Source organism: Hesperophylax consimilis, chromosome 8 (assembly GCF_061612785.1).
Source record: "Hesperophylax consimilis isolate HC1 chromosome 8, BYU_Hcon_1.0, whole genome shotgun sequence".
NCBI lineage: Eukaryota > Metazoa > Arthropoda > Insecta > Trichoptera > Limnephilidae > Hesperophylax > Hesperophylax consimilis.
Window position 1 is genome coordinate 4,361,550 of NC_142843.1, and position 17,719 is coordinate 4,379,268.

At 34.2% G+C, this 17,719-nt stretch overlaps 1 protein-coding gene across 1 annotated transcript; it reads right to left on the reverse strand.

Annotated features, from left to right (window-relative positions):
• Positions 1 to 2,598: 2,598 nt before the first annotated feature.
• On the reverse strand, positions 2,599 to 17,476 carry LOC149421440 (sorting nexin-29-like). The gene is made up of 10 exons (XM_089634395.1): positions 17,337 to 17,476; positions 17,061 to 17,227; positions 15,735 to 15,871; positions 10,845 to 10,986; positions 9,857 to 10,759; positions 9,543 to 9,657; positions 8,997 to 9,197; positions 8,633 to 8,773; positions 6,388 to 6,515; positions 2,599 to 3,291 (listed from the first exon to the last, which is right to left on the reverse strand). The coding sequence occupies exons 1-10, from the start codon at positions 17,361 to 17,363 to the stop codon at positions 3,234 to 3,236; spliced, it is 2,019 nt and encodes a 672-aa protein (XP_089490521.1). The 5' UTR covers positions 17,364 to 17,476; the 3' UTR covers positions 2,599 to 3,233.
• Between the last annotated feature and the right edge of the window lie 243 nt (positions 17,477 to 17,719).

Genomic DNA, 17,719 nt, shown 5'->3' on the forward strand with positions numbered 1-17,719 from the left:
GACATGTCAAAAAGAGATATGTTAATTTTGATGAATTATATTAAAAAAAATATCTATTTGTGTTGAGCTAACTTGTAGTTCAATTTGTACTATAATGTGCACTTATAAAAATAAATAAAAACACAGTGACTTGAGTATGTGTTTGATTCCCCGTGCATGAATATATTGATCCTTTACATGACATTGTATAAATGATTACTAACATAATGGTTGTAAAATTACTTTGTGGCGTCATTTTGGTTATGTATGAATAATAATAATTTTTATTCCAAGATGTGGGGAGGTTAGTGCAATCCCACACGTCCCATAAAGATACACATATTTTTTGTACAATAGATATGTGAAAAATGTAAAAATATATAAAGAAGAATAAATTAACAACAGAGTAGAACTATGCAGGGTGTGGTCTTGACAGAAAAAATTAAAAATAGATAAGTATAGACAAAAATTAACATGTTATATTTAATTTTTATATTGTATCAATTTTTAAATTTGTTAATTTTCATTATCCTGACGAAGAAGCCATTGGCTTTGAAACATGTAGATTATTATTGATCAAAAGTGGTGTAAACAATGTATTTCGTTTATATATAACTAACATAATTAATTATTTTTGGAACATAAAATGCAAAAGCTACACGTAAAATAATTACATAGAATATAATATACACACATTTTATTGAGAAATAGATTCTTACTTGAAAATAATATATACATTAAATCCACATAGATAAGAAGGTACATATTATATTGATCTAATAGAACATACCAATATTCTAAATTTTTTGGTCTAAAATACTGACATACAAAAGTCATCAATAAATATTTTCGTACACACCTATTGTCAATTTTCTAGCAATACAAATTTAGTATTGTATAAATGAGCACTTGCCCGGAAAAAACGTTATGCAGAAAAATCAGAGTAGACATTTTGAAGGAATAACATTGAATACAGATAAATATATACATATACAGGGTGTCCGGAAACTCGTAGTACAAGCGGGAAACTGGTGAATCTACATCACATTTGGAGTCGATTTTGTAGTATATTTTTTTTTTATTTGAGCTTTCGTTATCGAGTAAATCGAGTTTGAAGTTGATTTTTTTTAATCAAATTCTTATAAATTATTACTGAAGATCAAAGTACCCAACTAATTAAAACTATTTGAAAGTAAAACAAATGAAGAAACTCGGATTTGAAGCATTATTTTGAAATCACCCTTCATTTAACCCGGTGTAATCATAAAATATTTCTGCTCTGCAGGGTTAAAACATCTGTTATTCAACCCTAAACACCAGAAAAAACTTTAACTCTAAAATAGCCGAAAAATATTTTTTTTTGGTTTTTTTTTTTTTTTTTGAAAATGCTCAAATCAAAAAACTTAATGTTTTTTTAGGTTCCCCATGTGGTGTAGATTCTCCAGTTTCCCGCTTGTACTACGAGTTTCCGGACACCGTGTATACTTAACATTTCTTAAATCACAGGAAAATGTTTTTTATTCAGCAGCTGAAACTCAATTTTCTCAGAAACAGACATTCATTGTTTGACCACCAATATCTGATACAGTACATTCATTGTTTGATACAATGTTGGTTCGGACATGACCACCAATATCTGATACAGTACATTCATTGTTTGATACAATGTTGGTTCGGACATGACCACCAATATCTGATACAGTACATTCATTGTTTGATACAATGTTGGTTCGGACATGACCACCAATATCTGATACAGTACATTCATTGTTTGATACAATGTTGGTTCGGACATGACCACCAATATCTGATACAGTACATTCATTGTTTGATACAATGTTGGTTCGGACATGACCACCAATATCTGATACAGTGCATTCATTCTTTGATACAATGTTATTTCGGACATGACCACCAATATCTGATACAGTACATTCATTGTTTGATACAATGTTGGTTCGGACATGACCACCAATATCTGATACAGTGCATTCATTCTTTGATACAATGTTATTTCGGACATGACCACCAATATCTGATACAGTACATTCATCGTTTGATACAATGTTGGTTCGGACATGACCACCAATATCTGATACAGTGCATTCATTCTTTGATACAATGTTATTTCGGACATGACCACCAATATCTGATACAGTACATTCATTGTTTGATACAATGTTGGTTCGGACATGACCACCAATATCTGATACAGTACATTCATTGTTTGATACAATGTTGGTTCGGACATGACCACCAATATCTGATACAGTGCATTCATTCTTTGATACAATGTTATTTCGGACATGACCACCAATATCTGATACAGTACATTCATTGTTTGATACAATGTTGGTTCGGACATGACCACCAATATCTGATACAGTACATTCATTGTTTGATACAATGTTGGTTCGGACATGACCACCAATATCTGATACAGTGCATTCATTCTTTGATACAATGTTATTTCGGACATGACCACCAATATCTGATACAGTACATTCATTGTTTGATACAATGTTGGTTCGGACATGACCACCAATACCTGATACAGTACATTCATTGTTTGATACAATGTTGGTTCGGACATGACCACCAATATCTGATACAGTGCATTCATTCTTTGATACAATGTTATTTCGGACATGACCACCAATATCTGATACAGTACATTCATTGTTTGATACAATGTTGTTTCGGACTTGACTACCAATATCTGATACAGTACATTAATTATTTGATACAATGTTATTTCGGACATGACCACCAATATTTGATTAAAATACAGACTTGTTGAACAAATGTTGAATTCGAATTGAACTCTTTGCTCGCCGTCCCACGGGTCTGTAAGCACTCAACATAAACCTAATGCTGCAAGATCCTGTCCAGAAAATTAAGTTCACCATATTAAGGTAATGGTCTGCAGAGAAAGTTCAGTGGGGAATTTTTCTGCGCAGGGTCTTACAGCATTTGATGTATGTCAATTGCTTACCTGTGGGACTACAGGCTTTTTCTAATACTTTTTAAAATTTTGTCAAGGAGTTGGCCGTTGTGAAGTTTTGACAGTACCTACATAAAATGCATCATTTTTTTTTACCTAAATATTTTTCATGGTGTTGTCACTTACTATGAAAATTGTAGTTAATTTCATGTTTTGTTGAAGTAGTCAAATAAATAATATACAATTTTCCCCATTGTGATTATTACACTAGAATGTAGTGCAGTTGGGATGAGAGGGAAGGAGAGATGTCTCAGCAAGAGGGCGCCGGTCTCAGGGGGCTGCCGGGAAGGGTCCCTCCATTGGAATCTCTGCAAAGAGCAATGTTGAATGATAAGCTAGTTATTGTATATTTGCATTAGAAGCCACAAGGTAATTCAGTATTATAAGAAAAAATGACTAACAGAAAACATTATGTTCCACAATAAACATGAATGAAAATAAAATGACAAAGGATCATAAATACATATTCACGTTAGAAAACTGAGGTTCCAATCAGTGGCGGCTCGTGATTTTTGGTTGTGATAGAGTGTTAACTTTGAAAAATTCAACATTATTAATTATTAACACACTTTTTAATACACCACTTTTTATTTTAATTAATAATGACAGCCAACCGGGTTTCGCTTATCTCAATCTTTGTCAGGGCTTATTATATTAACTAAAGATAATTACATACAGAGACATATACATAAAACAATGAGTGAAAGAGATACAAATAGAAAAGAACGCACCTTATTGTTGATAGAAAGAGATAGAAAAAGAATAGAGAGAGACAAGAATATTAGTGAGGATGGAATAGAGGGAGACAAAATATTATAGGATGCGTAGGTAGGGGGTGGGAGTAAACATTTTCAGCAGAGGTTAACGGAATAAATTGACAATGAGACTAATAGTTAAATTTATTTGATTAATGATGTTTGAATTGTTATTAATATTTTTTTTTTAATTTCGAGGGCTTCTAAATTGTTTATCATAATTCCGATTCTATTTTTATGTAATATTTTAGCTCTATTAGCACACTCAAAAGTCACGAGCTGCCACTGGTTCCAATAAATGTGAATATTAGTTTAAATTCAATCTAACATCTGTAATATAATCTTGGCAAACTTAACTTCCATCATCATTATTATATTTATTTTATTTCATCTGTTTTCTACAGTTGTACTATTTATTATTCCCATTTATGGGATTAACCTACATTTCCTATTTGTTTTGTTTATATTGGAATAAATATTCAATCAATCACAAAGAAAGAATGTTAAAATGTATTTAACTTTAGTAGTAATATTTATGTATGTAATTTTGTTCAAAATTATGTACCTCCTACGTCTGTCTCGACAGAAGTATATTTCTTAGTGAGACAGGCATTGAAAAAAACGGTTCCATGATAACTCAATACAGTGACGATTCAACACACTTTTAAAAAGTGATATAAAGTCATTAGAAACGTGAAAAAAAAAAATTTAAACCGAACCTAACCTAACCTACTTAACCCAGTTAATAAAGTTTTTGTTTCATCACTTTCCATGACTTTATATAACTTTTTAAAGATGTGATGAATTATCATTTTGATGATTATCCGGTCACCGAAAATAACACTTGCATTCAAACTTTATATATAAAAATATCGCCACATAATCTTTTCAAACCACCTGGAGATAGTTTGGGGATAATAATAATAATAACATGGCATTTATATAGCGCAGTTTAGTGTCATTTCACTTCAAGTGCGCTTTACTATAACAAACTTAAAAACGGTAATTTAGTATTAGTGGTCATGTTCTTAAAATTATTCCTGCAGTGTGCCTTACACAATACAGATATAATATTATATTATTAACACTAAATATACTGTTTATACAAAGTGATAACAAAACTTAGAATAACAATAACAGCAGGACAGGACAAAACAAGAATATTAAAACTAAAACATAATATCCCAGTTTGTCAAACCTCTTATGGACAAAAAAGCTTTAAATACAATGCTATTAAGCTATTCAATTCTTTACCTATTGACATTAGAAACACACAAATCAAAACTTTATTTAAAAATAAAATCATTGATTACCTCCAATAAAAATATACATTGAACTATTTCATAACATACTAAAAATTGTGCCTACTGTGTATATATGTATAATACGCCATTTGGTCAAACTGAAACTTTATTAATTAATTACTTAAAATTATTATTGCTTGGCCCCCACCTTCTACATTCATTCTTGAATTGTATAGTTTAAAAAAAAAAATACTGATTTTATTTTATTTTATCTGGCATTTTCACAATATTGTACATATTAGCTAAAACCTAGTTAACAACCACTATGTAAATTGCCATCTCAACACAGGCGTTCCACACCTAGTGAGATGGGCAATACGTCACTATTGTAACTAAATGTAATATTAAAATAAAATATAAAACAGAAGGCAGTTTGTGCTCAAAAATGAGAATCTTCTGACTTTTTGAAATAATGATTCAGAGCTCCAGGCCAAAAAGGCCCATTTCTCTTTCATCATGAGTTTAGAATTGGTTGTAGGAAGGTGAAAGAATCTTCTGAGGAGACATTTTAAAAAGCTACAATAAGGAGGCAACCGAAACCAAACAATTACCTAACTTTATGGGATGATAATGAAATGCAAATAATTAAGGTGTGCTGTATTAGAAAAATTTATGCGTAATACAAAATTAGGGTAGTTACTTTCATTGTTGATTTTACTCATAATAAATTAACTCTTTATGTGCTGGAAGTGTCTATCAGCCACCGTGGCCAATAGGTAAAATCAAAACATACTTTCTTCTTATGGGATTTTGCATTGTATAAAATGTTGATAGCTTGTTAAAATAAATCTTATTCGATTGGCAACAAAATAAACAATAGTTGTAAAATTACTTTGTGGCGTAATTTATGAGATAAGAGTTCTTGCTTTACGTTTCGTAAAAACCAGCCATTTAAAAATAATTATTATTACTGCGTCATTTTTCAACTTTGAGTTTGTTGTGTGTTTTCTTTAGTTTGTTATTGTGAAATACAAGTAGCTATTCTGGGGAAACTATTTATGGTAGATAGTATACTATTTTAATAAATAGATAAACACATTATCTGGTAAGGCGGTACATTTACAAAAACATAATTTTTCAAAACAGTTATTACGGAAACAGAATCACCTGTGAATTCAAAAGGGAAAAAATACAATAAACTAACAAGAAATAATTAATGCTACATGATAATTTAAAGAAAAAAAAAATATATAGTGCAAAAGTAGTGAGGGACTTAGAAAAGTACTTGCCCAATGAATTCGAAGCAGAGATCACCACAAAAAAACAGCAGAGGAAAACAATGTGTAATATGATCACGTTTAACAAAATTTCAGTTAGGAATAACAATAATTTAAAGGTAATTTACCCGAAGAACGGGAGCAGAGAGATAAGCTGAGCCTTGGTGGAGGCCTGCCGCAGCTGGGGCAACGCCAGCGACACGTGGCTCAGCCAGGCCGCCAGGGCAGAGCGCCTCCTCTCCACCACCCACGCCTCCTACATATGGTATAAACACATTAAATTAATTTTTGGAATAACTTAATTAGTAAAACCTTAAAATGTAATATTTAATTATTGAATACAAAGTTAGAGATTTTTAAATGAAAATTTGATACAGAAAAAGATATGGTCGCATCTAAGACATGAACCCAGGACTTTCACCTTGCCGGGGCAGTGCTCTACCATCCTAGATAATTTGAGGTTTCACTTATTAAGTTATCCCAAAAATAAATATTCATCCTTGACTTGCAGAAAAGTCAATAGATGTCGCGCATCAAAAATAAAAATATGATATATTTATCTAAGACACTACCTAGATTGCATTTAGTTTGAGTTGAATCTTGCGATCATACATAAAGATAGCGGCCAATAAAAATGTTCGGTGAGAAAATGCAGATAATGTTGGTAGTTCTTAATCGAAGTATGATAGTCAAATATGACTGAAGGGAATACGGTCCCATTAGCTCAGTTGATAGAGCCCTGCCCCGGAAAGGCGAAAGTCCCGAGTCCTAGATGTGACCGTATCTCTATCTGTTTCAAATGTTTATTTAAAGATAGCTAAAATTGTCGTCAATAATTAAAAATCAAATTAAATTATGTATAACCTTATTCTATGTCTACCACTGAAGATCTGGCACATATTTGAAAAATTTAGAGCATGCTGCACATGCAAGAAATAATTTAACGGTTGAAGGAATAAAGCAAACTCTATAATGTAAGTTTCACTGGCTCGGTATCAGTTCCGAAAATATCAGAAAAGAAGAGTGCCACAATGGTTGTGCTGCAAACCGTGGTGAACTTTACTTTTTGTCGATTCGGTACCGATACAGTGGCTACCATAATACGGGCATGTGCCTAGTATGGTGGCTGTAGAAAACAAAAAACTGTAATCATTTAAAAATTTTTTGAATAAAGAAACACCAAAAAAAAAAAAGAGTGGGGCAAGTCAGTGGCGACAGCCACTGACTTGCACTGGTTAAGACTGATAAAAGTCAGTAAATTCAGAGCGAAACTCAAAGCTCATCTCTTAACACATTTAGCCCGGGTATTTTATTCGCTGGTGCTATCTTGATTCCGGGCGAAAATAAAGGTCCCGTGTGAATTTCTTTTAAATCGCTATATCTTTTATAAAAATTTCTACATAGTAACTCAGCATACCCAAGCTATAAAAGTACTAAACGAAAATCGAATATTATTTGAAATGCAACTCAATTAACCTTGTAATATGTTTATTACGGTCCACCTATCGGTATTTGCTCATACCTGCTTTCTTTAAATACGCCCGACATCTCTCACTCACACCACTAGGAGTTGAATTATTTCACTAACAAATAATATACTATCTTTTTGTTGAAATACCGATGTAAGCGAAAGGCACGAAAATAAATTGGAAAAAAAGACTTGCATTACGATTCGATAATTATGTACATATAGTTGGGACCTTTACAAAGAGATTGGTATACATATAATATTCATGTAAAAACATTGAATAATTTTGTTTTATTAGTCTTTTCTGCCATTGAAATGAGGCCGGTGCAAAAGGTAGAACTACCCTTCCCGGTCGAAATGTGTTAAGAAGACAAGCGACTGTGCTAAGGAGAGCTGTCTGCACTCACATCGCAGCTGTAAAGGATTTCCTCAATGAGTCGCTATTTTTATAACATAATTGACACACAACTGACGTGCAATTAACGTGTCGTAAATGTGTTTGACATATTTCGAAAGCTACACAGTATTTTTTTGTAATTTGAATTACCCACTTATTATTTTTTATAAACTAAACTAAATTTTAAGAAAAAGTTAAATTCTTCCTTTTTGTATCATTTTCTTCGAAAGCTAATAAATGTTATGATTTATGACAAAGGAGCGTTTCATTTACCATCAAGTTAAAAATAATAATTTTAAAAAAAGCAATTGTAACAAAGCCATGTCAAATTTATTGAAGAAGCACGAAAGAAAACCCTACTGTATATGCCATTAACGGCATAGGTTTTTGAAATGCCAAATTTCCCGTTTTAAGAATGTCCCTCTTATTTCTGTAAGTGAGTGGAACATTAAAAATATTTATAAATTTATACACAATGTAAAAGTAGGTTTATAATTTTAATTTTTACCTTTTTTCCAAGAGCTTTTTTGGGCGGGAACTTGAATGGTGATATGTCTGGATGGGTGTTTCTCAAATCGGAATAAAGCTTTCTGAATTCAGAGTATCTTCTGTAAACATTCCATTCTTCCGAAAATATCTTAAGAAACACCTGGAAAAAAGCATTTATACATTTGCCTTGCCACTAATTTCATCATTTAATGTTGTTAACTTATTACCTACACAAAAGTGTTCAAAATAAATAATATAAAAATAGTTAACAGCTAGAAGAACAGGAAAGAAGGAATACATATTATGAAGAAAGAAAGAAGGAAACGTTAGAGTTTTCAAATTTGATTAAAAAAATCTACAAAAGTATTGTTTGTTTTCCTGACCTGATAGACATGGAAAGACTTGGATCCGCTGGTGATCAGGAAAGCTGAGGGAATCCAGATCTGCACGTTGCTGGCACCCTCCCTGGACGGGCCTGCGCCCCCGGCCCCTGGCTCCCCGGGGGACAGGGGGGCCCCCGAGGCCAGCAGGCGGCGCTGCAGGAACTCGTTGAATTCCATTAGCTCCGCATGCATCTCCGCCACCTGATTCATTATAATTATGTATCACGTCAAATACAATTCAATGTTATTTTTTGTGGATGTTTTTATATATTAAACCCTTCAGGCTAATTTGTTTGTTTTGAGAACAAACAGCTATTACCTGTAGAGTCAATTTGTTTGCTTTTGCAAACAGCTCATATGGTCTCTCTCTCTCTCTTACTCTTACTAATCTAACCAGTGTTAGAAAGAGAAAACACCATGCTTTATATTCAAATCTAGAAGTTAACCACAGAGGAAGTCAACTCAGCCACAGACCGGTCAATATGCCAGAGGCCAACATGAAAGATGTAAGATGGCAGTAATTGCCATCTGGCATATTGTACATACCTGGACTAGCTTGGATTCGTATTGTTTAACTTCGTCTGCTTGTGAGCCATCCTGCTTCAGCATCTGAACAGCGGAGACATACTTCCGCAACTGGTCTTTTAATCTCTCATTTTCTCTGGAGACAAAACGCATTGTACATTAATAAAATGTAAAATATATAATGGCCTTCATATCATTACTATTAACATGTTGGACTGTGAGTCAGGATATCAGGGTCCCATCTCCGCTGGTGCCCAAAAATATATAATAATTAATGAATAAATCATAATTTCATATAGTGTTAATAGAACTCCTTTAGCATATTTTACACATACCTATTTAAATCCATGACTGTTTTTTCCATTTTGCTACATTTCTCTCTATGCGCCATTTCAAGTTGAGTTATCCTGAGCTGAAGTGATAGATTCTCCTCCTGCTGCTTGGTGAGCCTGCCCTGGAGATGGCCATCCTCCACGTCTCCCACTTCATCATCCGGGAAGCACAGCTCCAGGCAAGACACGCTTCCTTCCCCGGGACCTCCTTCACTATCACTCTCAGACAATCGTCCCTTCCCGCTAACACTAGATAAATCCGAATCTTTCTGCGATCCTGTTAGGCTCTTTTTGCTGGAGAAGATATCTCTAGCCCTTTCAGACAGACGAGCGAGTATCTGGCCGGGAGTTTCGCTCAAAACTTTCTCCGATGAAGTGGAAGAGTCTTCGGAGAAAAAATGTTTTCCTTTTACTTCGTAATTTGATGTAGTGGGTTCACTCTGTGACGCCAACAGGGAATAAGCCGTATACACAGAGTTGGGGTCGGGAGAGCTGACGCAGGTTGGTGGAGCGCTATTCCAACTGGTCGCTTGTGTAGCAATATTACTCAAAGCCGGAACAGGTGATTTTTCCAGTTTCTTATTGTTAACAATTTTCACATTGCTTAGTTCATCTTCTTCTTCTTTTGTATCAAATGATATGACTTGGCGCAGTGACTTCTTTTTAAGGTTGGCCTTCATCATGGGAGTTTTGACTGCAATGACAGGCTCGACAGGAACTGGGCCCTGCGGAAGGACTGGTTGGATTTCATTCAATTCGGCTTTGTCGATTGATAGCGCAAACAGTACGCACATCAAGCCTGCCGCCATGTTTGGAAGCAAGCTGGTGGCCTCGGAGTCCCTCATGAGCGCCCACTCCTCGTAATACTCCGTTACAAGAGAGTGACCCACCCAACCGTGCAGGTACCTGGAATGTTTAATTCATTATTATTTTTAATTACTCTTCAAAAAACATCAATAACAATAGTCGGAATGTAAAAACAAAATGTTACCTTTCAAGGGATCTTTCATTTAAAGAAGCTCTGAGAAAGGCCTTAAAGTGTCCCATAGGAGTGTTTATCTGCTTGAGATTCTTAAACCGTTCTTCTTCATGCCGTGTCAAGTGGAGACGAGCATAATTCCACAGTGATGTACCTGAACATATTTAAAAATATTTTAGCAAATATTATGTCGCAAATCAGTTCTTAAATAATTGTTTATTGGTAGCACTGGGTACCTAACCTAACACAATTGTTTATAGGTGGCACTGGGTACCTACCCTTACACAAAATTCTAATTTTTAATGAATTTTGAATTCAAAATAATTGGAGGTAAAATAAACATTGTTTTTATTTTCACCATGTATCGTAGGATGTTTCCAATTACCCTAAAATATCAGTAATTCGCCTAATTCTAGTAAAATAGTGGCCATATTGGCCCTCAACTTTGGCCGCTAGAAGAAATAAATGAAAGAAAACCAAGCCACACAGCTTGAGTCACTAGGATCTAGTCTAGCTTTCAATAGTTTTGATGTACCAAATATATGCCAAAAATATACTATAGAAACAATTCAAAAACACGGAATCCTCTATTAGACCGCGTATTCACCACATTATAGATCAAACCAAAATGACATAAAAACATTCTAAGTTATAAAACCATTCGGATAAAAAAACTACATATATTTTGTGACAAAACTTCACAACATCCTTCCCCAGATATAAAACGAATAGAAAAGTTTAATGAGTACAAATCAAGAATAAAAATCTGGCTGAAAGAGGTCAATGAAAAAACTAAGAAAAAAATGCTAAAAATGACATAGAAGACAAATAAAATTACTTTATTCTATTAAATTATTGAAGACAAAATTGACACAGAAAAATCAGAAAAGATACGGTCACATCTAGGACGTGAACCCAGTACCCTCGTCTTGCTGGGACGCTACTCTACCAACTGAGCTAATGGAACCCTATCTCCTTCGTTCATATTTAACTGTATCACACTTCGAATAAGAACTACCAACATTATCTTCATTTTCTCATCGCACATTTTTATTGGCTGCTATCTTTATGTAAGTCCTAGACAGTGGTGGCTCGTCTACGAAGGTCTTTTGGTCAAAGACCTCCCAAAATATACTGCAATAGTTAATTAAAACACTCCGGCCGGGAAAGGTAGTTCTACCCGTTTGGCCGATGGACGTTGGCCGGGAAGGGTAGTTCTACCTTTTGCGCCGGCCTCATTTCAATGGCAGAAGAAACGGAATTATGCAATTTTTTTACATTTTTTAAATACCAATCTCTTTGTAAAGGTCTCAACTATATGTACATAATTATCGAATCGTAATGCAAGTCTTTATTTTCGTGCCTTTCGTTTACAACGGTATTTTAACAAAAGGATAGTATATTATTTGTTAGTGAAATAATTCAATTCCTGGAATGAGGGTGAAACCCGATTCGAATCTCTTTCTCTGCTCCGCACTCACTCAACTCCTATGTGCAAGCGAGCGAGAGATATCGGACATATTTAAAGAAAGTAGGTATGAGCAAATACCGATAGGCGGGCTGTAATAAACATATTACAAGGTTAATTGAGTTGCATTTCAAATGATATTCGATTTTCGTTTAGTACTTTTATAGCTTGGGTATGCTGAGTTACTATGTAGAAATTTTTATTAAAATATTTTAATTATTTTCAAAGATCTAGTGATTTAAAACAAATTAAATAAATTCGCACGGGACCTTTATTTTCGTCCAGACTCATAGACAGCATAGCGCCAGCGCAAAAAATACCCGGCCGAAATATGTTAATATAAAAAAGGATTTAACAAACAACCCGATTATTCATTTATTTATAATATTCATACGGTAATAGCGAATTCTAGTGCCATCTATCGTCCAATTAAGAAGCTACTGTATGTACATAGCGTGGATCACTTCGAGTTTTATCCCGAAGCTATCTCCTTTCTTTCTCTTTGCTATACAGACAAAGGAGGTAAACACTATTGTGTGTGACTTATACTTAGTATTATACAAAATTTATTTTCATGACATAACATGACCGAGGTGAGATAGAGATATCTATGAACTAAGATAATTAAGGTATTAGAGGGAGATGTGAAAAAATGTCAGTCGTAAGTTTTTTGTGTTATAAATGATAGCCATCTTGAACTTGAAATTATGTTTATCTATTGTTGACGTAATTTGCATGGAATAATTTAAAATGTCAAATTATATGGATATCATATTAAAATAAACGTATGCAAATAATTCATTGAATCATGAGAGGTTAAACACAAATGTTATAATTTTTATCAGTGCATTTGCGGGTGCATTAACGTATAGGTACTTTTGGTTTCATTGATAAACAGTTTGGAGTTAATAAAAATTAAAATTGAAACTTTTAATAGAAAAAGAAAGAAAAGGAAAACATTAATTAGTTATATGTGTAAATAAATAATATTAAATTAAACAATATTGTACTACTGGCTTCAGAACAGTGGCGGCCAGCTAATATGTGCTCCCGAGCGCCGAACAACCAACAAGATTTCCGACATGGCTAATCACAATACGAAACTCGGTTCGGTTATAATATCTCATTCAAAAGGTACCTACTTATTTAGCGCGCTTAACTTGCAGACCGACTTTGACTTGTGCCCATGTTCGTAGCAGTTCGTTTTCGATTGCGATCCAAAATTTAACTGCTTTGTCGCATATTCTGTGGAACGGTCGAAAGCGTGGGTACATACCAGTGCATACTATTCTTTGCAAATAATACCATATCAAGAACGGCGTTCGGGGTTTTACCACCACATCAGAAGGAACGGTTTATTCAGAAGAAAGTTAAACTAAAACGCGTATGTTTGATATTATTGTCGAAATCATGGTTTCAATTTACCATCTGCTATTTTTCAGCGAATGTTCCGCTTCTTCGATACAAGCATACAAGATAAACTTGTCATTAAGAGATGAGTGATGGTCAGATTACTTATTATCAGTTCAGTCAGTACTCGCCGTTGCCGGGCATTGTCTGTTGCATTTAAAACTTTTCTTACTCTGCGAAAGTTTTGAAGTTTAATTGCAGGTTATATCGATCTTGTATATCAATTATTAATAAGGCATATCAATTGCAGGTTATACTAATTTATGATTACTTTGTGTTTGTTCAACGTATAAATTAGGAATGAGTTTGAATGTGGAATACATTAAGAACAATAGGTCGAGATTTGAAAACAAAGTGATAATAAAAAATGCCGGTTCACCTAAACCTGAACTGATAATAAAACAAGAGTGCAAATCTGGATCGAAGAAGTTTACTCGATCATTTAACAAAACAATGTATAACAAAGCTTCGTGGCTCTGTGGATGTGATCAATTGAATAGTTTATTTTGTTTTCCGTATTTAATTTAGGATGTCGATTCAGTTTGGACAATCAGCGGTGTTACTGATGTAACTCGCCTTTCTGAAAAAATCAAAAAACATAATTCTTGTCATTTACATTTACAAAAAATTTTGGGCTTAGAGGTTTTAGGAAAAGTTGACATAAGAATGCAATTGGATTCAGTCTACCGTGCCTAAGTTAAACACCATAATGAGCTAGTTAATAAAAATCGATACAGGTCAAATTTCCCAGAACGTGATTTCAATGTGAAGCTTAAAACATATGACTTCCTAAATAAAGTTCAGTTAAAAGGTGAACTCTGTGTAATTTACGCTCGCGACGATTTTTCAAATGGCGCTTTATCAATTTTACAACTTTTTTATAGTACTTGTTTATTAGAAGACTTTTCCGAGACTGTGAAATTACTAAAACGTGTGTTCACCATTCATGACCTTTGGGATGACCTCAGTTGACAGCTAAAGATGTTTCTCAACGTTAAAAAGAATAAAATCCTTTTTAAACACGTTGAGCCCGGACAGACTGAACGCAATATCAGTGTTAAGCATTGAAAAAAGGTTTATTCAGTCTATGCCTGATTTCAACACGAGAATCATAGAGGTCTTCGCTAAACAAAATGAGCGGAGAATAGAACTCCTTTATAAATAGGTATGTACCTTTATTTAATTTATTTTCTGACTTAATGTTGTAATCCGGTGAACCCCCACATATTTTGACCACCGGCCGCCACTGCTTCAGAATAGGTGGGTACCGGCAAATTAATTACATACATTTACATTTTTATAATATTCATTACGAATTAGCAATATGTATTAACAGTTCATATTCATTTTTTTTTCGATTTTCCTTCCACATCTGGAACCTTGGAGCCGCCTCTGGTCCTAGATGTATCTTTTTCTGATTTTTCTGTCTCAAATTATCGTTTAAGAATCGCTAATATTGTCTTCAATAATTAAATATTACAATTTGAGGTTTTACTCATTAAGGTATTCAAAAAACAAATAACTTTATTCTGCCTAGCACAGGACACCCTAGTGAGGAGGACTAAGAAATATCATTTATACTTAAATTCACCATAATATTTTGTAAGTAAAATGTTCCACAAAAAAAGGAGGCACTAGTGTAGCATACTGCCATCAGAATATATAAGAAATGTCAGAAGTTGGAGGTATTATAATGTAGCATAATGCCATCAGAATATATAAGAAATGTCAGAAGTTGGAGGTATTATAATGTAGCATAATGCCATCAGAATATATAAGAAATGTCAGAAGTTGGAGGTATTATAATGTAGCATAATGCCATCAGAATATATTAGAAATGTTAGAAGTTGGAGGTATTATAATGTAGCATAATGCCATCAGAATATATAAGAAATGTCAGAAGTTGGAGGTATTATAACTATTCTTGTTTGGTGTATTTGTCTCTTCGTATTTCTTAAAGGCACTTTAAAAGATATAAAACTGCAATGATGTGATTGAGACTGGTTTATTGAAGTGTTAAGTACCTATGTAGTTAATGTTGAAAGCAAAGTTGATGCCAGCCGAGACAATGTTCTGTATGGAGGATGGGGCGGAGGACAGCTGAGGGGGGCGGAGCCCGTGGGACAACACAGCCGCCCAGCGGTCGCACAACTCCGATATTCTGGAATCAAATAAATAATTACTTACAAAATAACATAATTAATGTGGTTACCGCACGAAAGACACAACCGCCTGGAGACAGTGGGACTGCGCAACGGTCCAAACAAAATGCTGCGTCAGCAATATTCAACTGCATGTGGCACCGTCTGTATTAGCAATAATCGATTGCTCATGGTTAACCGCCAGCATCAGCTGAATTCAACAATATACTGACGCATGGCATAACTGGTCATCAAAAAACTGTTACGAACAACACCTCTATAAAACTTTGCATATTACAATTTAATTAACCTATTATAAGGATATTTAAGATTAAAATAAGGAAGATTATAAGCCAGCTTATCATTAAGAAAACGTTTAAAAATCATTTCTCTGAATATAACTAGCTATTTTGTCGAAGCTACACGAGATAGATTATATACTATTTTTATAAATATACAGGGTGTATCGGCATGTACCCGACAAACTTTAACCAGCTATTCCTTAGCATATTTGGAGTAAAAAATGTTATGTGCACTTTGCTGTCCGGTAACGTTTTTTTTTTTAAAAAAGTTATTATTCATATTTTCACCACATGTCACCACTGTTTTATCCTTTGTCAAAGTTTGAAAACCCATCTGGCAATATTTTATTCGAATTCCGTTGAATAATGCATGTGTGTACCTATATTTGCGCGCTTTTACAGTCACAACGAAATGGCACGGCACCATTCGTCTCATTTTTAACTATTATTATTTAGTGTGTGCGAAAGAGCGAAGACGCTTTTCGACATACTTGCTTATAACAGCTGTTGAACACGAAAAGCGATGCCAATGACAGTGATGTAGTGTGGAAATTTTAAATTTTTTTGTTTTTAATTGAAAAAAAAATGCTACCGGACAGCAAAGTGCCCATAACATTTTTTACTCCAAATGTGCTAAGGAATAGCTGGTTAAAGTTTGTCGGGTTAGTGCCGATACACCCTGTATAAATAGATTATCTAGTAAGACGGTACACTTTACAAAAACATTATTTTTGCAAAAAAACAAGTAAGTTATTACGAAAATAGCCCCAGAAAACAAGAAATTATTAATAACAATTTACCTTGGAAGTAAGTACCCATTTTGGATATCCTTCCAGTTGGTGAAAGTAGGAACCATCCCTACAGAACAAAGACATGAAAGGTGTTGATGGTATTTCTATGTTATTACCTGACATCATCCTCTGTTGCCAGTTCCGTTTTCCCTCCATAGCGGGTCTGACAGCCCTGGACAGCGCTCAACAAGGAGCCCAAAGCCTTTTGTCCTTCGCTCCGGTACTTCGCAATATCTTCCTTATCTGCCCCGCCTGATATCATTGAAGTCATTAGCCGAAGACTCTGTACCAACAAAATTAGTCACTTGCATAAATTAATCACAAACTAAGTACCAGATTACCGCCACAAAGTAATCGCGTGTTTCATCTAATTTGAAATAAATTCAACCCACCATTATCCTGATATTTTCTATTTCCATTTATTCACCATTGCTTTATACATCGAAAAGCTAAAAACTCAAGCTTTTTCCTTGACTTGGCTAATGTATTTACAAAGAACAGCGCCGAATACACCTACTAATCCACAATTGACACTGACGTTTGAAGTGACAGATGAAATTGCATAGATGCATAACAAAACAAGATAGATAAGTATACATTTTCATGCACGATATTAAAAAAAAAACCGCGCTGCTGACAATGCTGACATTTTTTTTACATTAACTCCACACAGGAGGCCCTGAGGAAAATGATTTCCCTCAGGGCCTATGTCATCTTTGAAGACGCTGTGTGGGGTCTTTTTGAGGAGAGGAAGGAGTGAACATGGGTCTTTTGA